The sequence below is a fragment of the Carlito syrichta genome, unplaced genomic scaffold (assembly GCF_000164805.1).
Source record: "Carlito syrichta isolate Samal-C Ts95f unplaced genomic scaffold, Tarsius_syrichta-2.0.1 Scaffold130957, whole genome shotgun sequence".
Taxonomy (NCBI): domain Eukaryota; kingdom Metazoa; phylum Chordata; class Mammalia; order Primates; family Tarsiidae; genus Carlito; species Carlito syrichta.
The window spans coordinates 1,484-6,790 of record NW_007075053.1 but is presented as its reverse complement, the minus strand read 5'-3'; the positions used below and the strand labels follow the sequence as shown (position 1 = coordinate 6,790).

Below are 5,307 nucleotides of genomic sequence, written 5' to 3'. Positions count from 1 at the left end.
GGGGGCAGGACGAGCGGCCGAGCCCCTCCCGGAGCCCTACTCCACGGCCAGTGGGCAGCACCGAAGGGCCGCGGGCGGGGGCCCAGGAGCCTGGCCATGGGTGTACTCTCAGCAGCCGCCAGGCCACAGGCCACTCGGGCAGGGCGTTCCCTTGCCGAGAACCTCGTGGTGGTGTCGGCACGCCTCTCTCAACGCCCAGGACGACTTACGGAGGTGCCCTGGCACCTGGATGGGCCCCTGTGCTGTGAAACTACCCAGGAAGGGACCTGAGTCCACACAGATTCCTTTGACAGGAAAGTGCTGCCAGTGGCAGTCAGTCTGACGACAGGGGGTGGCAGCCACCAGGAATTCCACTCGCGCTGGCCAGCTCCTGCCAGGGGGCCCCTCCCCACCAGGCGCCACCAGGCTCCACTGACAGGTGGCAGACAGGCCGCAGCAGGGCAAGCTCCACCCAGGACCCCGAAGTCAGCGCCATCCAGGCAACTTGAAACTCAGCCTCCAGGCCTCCCTGCAGTGCTCGGCTTGGAATTCCGCAGACCGCCGGACGGCCAGCGTGGGCAGCGCTGTGTGTCTGCCTCCGCCCTGAGGACAGCACGTGGGGGCTGGGGGCTGGGATCCTCCCTGAGAGCCGACGCCTCGGGGCTGATTCCAGGAGGCCTCCGACAACCCCCAGGGAGGACCAGGCCAGGCTGCTGGAGGCTCTTGACAGGAGGAAAGAGGTGGGGTCCCTGGAGGCCCACGGGGGCACCCCGGGCAGTCTCAGGCGGCTCATTTCCTGCAGGACAGACACGGATCGAGGGCTGAGCACCAGCACGTGAGGCCGCGCTGCTGACGTGGCAGGATGCGCCCACCCGGCCCTCACCGGCTGCCGCAGAGGAAGAGCAGGTTCTGCACGGCGGGGACCGTGGAGCTGGCATTCTGGCCTGTGACCAGGTGGCGGTCCAGCACGATGTGTACGGCGTCAGGCTCGCTGGCTGGAAGCACGGAGGCCGGCCTCAGGCAGTGCCCTGGGTTCCCACCCCCCCAGGGGCCGAGCTCCAGTGAGCTGCCACAGGGGTGGGCCAGCCTTTCCGGCCCAGCCAGCTCCTCCCCAGCGGCAGCAGGCAGCCCACCCGGCTCACCGCTGAAGCTGGCGCCCGCGTCCTTCACGAAGTCCTCCACCACGAGCGGCAGGCCAGCGAAGCCAGGGGCCCTGACGAGCTCATACACGGAAGGCTGCAGGGCAGAGGGGGACGGGGTCCCTGAGCCAGGCCCAGCCCTGCCCCTGCCAGGAGAGCTGGGTGTGCCAGTGCTCACGACGGGACGGGACGGGGCTGCTGGGGCAGGAGGCCGGGGTGGAGGCCGGGCAAAGGCCGGGACATGTGTAGCCGCCATCCTCCACGGGAACAACAAGGCTGCCACAGGTGGACAGCTGGATCCCCAAGCAGAGAGGCACACGGGACCAGAACGGCAGGGCTGGGGGCCTTGGCTGGGCCAAGGACGGGCACAACACCGCAGTGTGCAGCAAGTCTAACCACAGATTTGCACCAGGGATCGGATCAGGGTCACTCGGACCAAGACTGGGCTGTGGCTCCCCTCAGCAGAGGGACCAGGTCTGCTGCATTTCCAGGGAGAGCCAGCATCCCCGTGGCAGCCCATTTCCCTGCCTCAGGGCCTTTGCCCTGGCTGTCCCCAGAGCCCCCTTCACTGCCTTCAGGCCTCAGCGCTAGCAGGCCCTGTGTCTCCGAGGACACGCCCCACCAGGCTCTGGCACCGCCTGACACAGCGTTCCAGATCAGCCCACCTCCCTCCCCACGTCCACCGAGGGCTCGCCAGCCCCATCCCCAGCTCTCATGGATGAGGGTGGGTGGGCAGCCCAGAGGACTGCCAGCCTCGGGTTCTTGGAACCCCCAACGTGCCAGGCTGGCCAACGGCTGTCACCCGACCCAGAGGTCCCCTGGCCTGTGCCCCTGCTGTCAACAGCCTCAGGCCTGGTTGCCCCGAGCCAGGGTACGAGTGTTCTCAACTCAAGAGAAAGAACCGCCCCAGTCATATGGGAACAGCGGGGAATCTCTTCAGGGGCTGGCCCGGACCCCAGCCTCTGTCCTCAGGGTACTCACCCCTGTCAGGCTGTAGCCACGGAACACCCAGGATCTGTCCTCGTTGGTGGCACAGCACAGGGCGGCGACCCCATGGCCGATGGCACAGATTGGCTCTGAAAGAAGCGTGCACGGTGGGCCTGGGGCCCCAGACACCCACCACCGGTGCCACGGGGCCCCTGCTGAGCCCAGGCCTGGGGGTCCCCGCAGACCCCTGCTGCCTGCCCAGCCCACCCTCCCCGGGAACATCCCGCGCTGGGTGTCAGGACCAGGCTCCGGGTGCGAGCCCCAGGTTCTGGGGGCCGAGAAACTCGCACCAGGAGAGTCACCAGGTTCCAGGTCTCTGCCCAACTCCAGGACGCTGCACGGCCGCTACGGGCGCCCCAGGCCTGCCCACCACACAGCCACCACACGGCACAGGCCGTGGGAAAGCCCCTCCCACTGCAGAGAGGGAGCCCCTGTGCGACGGGGAGGTGCCCGGGGCAGTGCCAGGCCCTGCGGTGGTGCCACCCTGGCTCCATCCCAAAGGCTGAGCATGTTCCCACAGCGGCGGTGGCCAGGAACAATCGCTGCCTGTCCGGGCCGTGCAGGGGACAGAGGCCCACTCCCGCCAACAAAGGGCGCTGTGTCAAGCCCCGGCCGGCAGACATGCTCCTCACAGCCCGACCCTGAGGCGGGGTGACTGCCGGTCCCCTCAGAAGACCTTCCCGGCACCCTGGTGGCCTCCAACTCCAGTCCCAAGCCTGGACACCACATACCCCACCAGGAAGCAGGCCAACATCCTGCCTCACCCCCAGAGACGTGGCCGCCCGTCTCCTGGAGCTGGCAGAGGTCCCCCGGATGAAAGGAGACCAGGTCTGGAGGGCCACTGGCTCGTGTGGGTGGGTGGCGGGTCAAATCCATCCATTCGCAGGGCAGCATCACAGAGGGGCTCCACACCCGCGCGCCTGGCTCGGAAGGGACTCAGCGCTTCCCGCCCAGAATCTGAACCCTGCACCCTCGGGGCCACTGCCTCCCACCCACAGACACCGCAGCGGCCTGAGCCGACGCCCGCGGAGCCCCGCTGGGGTCTTCCTGGCCTCCCACCATTTCTCATGCACCTGGCATGGCCCAGCCCCCAAGGTCCAAGGTCACCTACTGCTCTCAGAGTGGAAGTGCTGCAGGACACGGGCCAGGGACCCGCTGCTGGCCAGGTCAGACAGGGCCCCAGGACAGCTGGGGATCAGGAGGGCGTGGTAGCGGGCACCTGGGGAGATTGAGGCCGGGCAGCCCCACGTCAGACCCAGCAAGGCCCCGGCTGGGGCAGGCCCTCCAGGGGCCAGCGGCCAGATGACGTCACTGGCTGTCACCTTCCTTCATCTGCCACAGCTGCCAAGGGCCGTGCCCGATCCCGCAGCCCAGCCTGCCTTCCCGGCTGCCCCATGCCCAGTCTTTCCCTAGGGAGTCGGGGACATGCAGCAGGGCAGAGCTAGGGCACTCGCTGGGCCCCAAACCTGCCAGAGCCCGGCCCGCCTCAGTCCCAGCACCCCCCCAGGGGCGGAGGAGGGCCCACCCCGCAGGGAGGGGGAGCCAGGCCCACCGTCGATGGACTCGAGCTTGGCCGGGCTGGCGTAGGCCTTGAGGCGGAAGTCCTGCACCCAGCGTGCGTTGCCCTCGGTCACCCCCACGAAGTCGATGGCCTTTCCCTGGAACAGCAAGGCCAGGGACCGAGAGTCAGCTCCAGGGACGCCCCCGCTGTCAGCTCGGAGGGAGCCTGAGACGCCAACAAGGGGCTGGGACCGACGCTAACCCCTCGGGGCGCAAAGGCACCCAGCCTCCTTCATGGGGACACGCAGTGGGGGCTCCCCTGGCCACTGAGCCACAGGAAGAGCCTGTCCCAGCAGCAGCCTCGCAGTGGGGGGGTGAAAGGGCCACAGCCAAGGAAGGATCAGGGAAGTGGCAGCCACGTCCCACCCAGCCCAGAGGTGACTCAGAAACGTGCAGGGACATGCACCTGGCGTGCCTTTTCTGTGGCCTCTCTACGCCCCACACCCCTGGGTCCCACGGGGTCAGAAGCTGAGAACGCCTCCCGGGGGAAACCCCTGCGTGAGTCCCTCCCACCTGGCAAGCCTCACCTCAGCTCACCCACAGAAGTGCAGATGCGCCCAGAGTCTCCCTCGCCACAGGAGGGGTCGGAGCCCAGAAACTGGGATGCCACCCGTGGTGGGGCTCCCACTCCTCGCAGGGAGTGACGGTGCTCTCTTGGCCCTGCCCTGGAGAGGGGGAGACCCCAAGCAGGGGAGGGAGCAGTGGCCGGACTTACCCCAGGCGTGGCCACCTGCAGGTTGAAGGCGGCACTGGCCATCGTGAAACACTGGAGGAAGGACTGCGCCAACACACCTGCAGAGGGGTCCCGGTGGGTGTGGGCACCACAGCGCCAGCCCGGCCCCGAAACCCTGGGGCAGGCACACCCAGGAGCAGAAGCTCAGAGGGCATGGGCCAGAGGGCAGCCAGGGCTGAGCGCTGCGGGCCCCAGCCCACTGGCCAACCAGGGGCCCGGCACCCTCCAGGGCGGGCCCTCTGCCCAGCCTGGCACCGCCGCCTTCCAGACCCCAGCGGAACTGGGGACCGGACCCAGTGCGCCTCCACTGCACGCCACCCCCGCACCTCTGGCCTCAACCAGGGCTGTGAGAGGCCTCCTTGGAAGACAATCTGAGCGTGAGGCCCACCTGCACTGAGCTGCCAGGGACCGAGACCCGAGGCACCACGGGGAGTGCAGGCTGTCCTCGGCCCCTCCCTCACCGGGGACCTGGTCCTGCCGCCAAGCTGTTCCCAGACCCCGTCTGCCCATCGAGGAGCTGTGCGAAGAATCACAGCAGCACACCAGTCCAGAAGGCTCTGGGGCGGTGGTCCCACCAAGGCACGGGCACAGCCCCGCCCCACTCGACTGCCAGGCAGCACCCAACACGAGAGTATTTTCTTTTTCTTTCTTTGAGAGACAGGGCCTCTCGCCCTGTCGCCCAGGCTGGAGCGCAGTGGCACACTCATGGCCACCCAGCATCGAACTGGCTCGAGCAATCCTCCGGCTTCAGCCTTCCTGGTAGCTGGGACTACAGGCAAGCGTCACCACACCATCAATTTTTAAATTTTTTGGAGAGATGGTGTTATAGGCGTGCGCCACCATGCCCAGCCCACAAGTGTCTTTCTAAGGAAGTGTGAGCCACATCTCCCTGCTTATTTTAATCCCGGA

General features: G+C 67.7%; 1 protein-coding gene across 2 annotated transcripts; it reads right to left on the bottom strand.

Annotated features, from left to right (window-relative positions):
• Positions 1 to 757: 757 nt before the first annotated feature.
• Positions 758 to 4,499, bottom strand: GATD1 (glutamine amidotransferase like class 1 domain containing 1). Of its 2 annotated transcripts, XM_021708139.1 has the most exons (6): positions 4,381 to 4,499; positions 3,658 to 3,763; positions 3,217 to 3,324; positions 2,100 to 2,194; positions 1,122 to 1,215; positions 758 to 974 (listed from the first exon to the last, which is right to left on the bottom strand). In XM_021708139.1, the coding sequence occupies exons 1-6, from the start codon at positions 4,420 to 4,422 to the stop codon at positions 859 to 861; spliced, it is 561 nt and encodes a 186-aa protein (XP_021563814.1). In that variant the 5' UTR covers positions 4,423 to 4,499; the 3' UTR covers positions 758 to 858. The 2 variants fall into 2 exon arrangements, with proteins under 2 accessions (XP_021563814.1, XP_021563815.1); XM_021708140.1 differs by lacking the exon at positions 3,217 to 3,324 and having other exon boundaries at positions 766 to 974; positions 4,381 to 4,471.
• Positions 4,500 to 5,307: the final 808 nt, after the last annotated feature.

Coding starts and splice junctions, on each gene's coding strand:
- GATD1 (XM_021708139.1), bottom strand. CDS start 4,422: ATGGCCAGTGCCGCCTTCAACCTGCAGGTGGCCACGCCTGGG. Junction 3,764..4,380: donor TGCAGGTGGCCACGCCTGGG/GTAAGTCCGGCC, acceptor TTGCTGTTCCAG/GGAAAGGCCATCGACTTCGT. Junction 3,325..3,657: donor CAAGCTCGAGTCCATCGACG/GTGGGCCTGGCT, acceptor CAATCTCCCCAG/GTGCCCGCTACCACGCCCTC.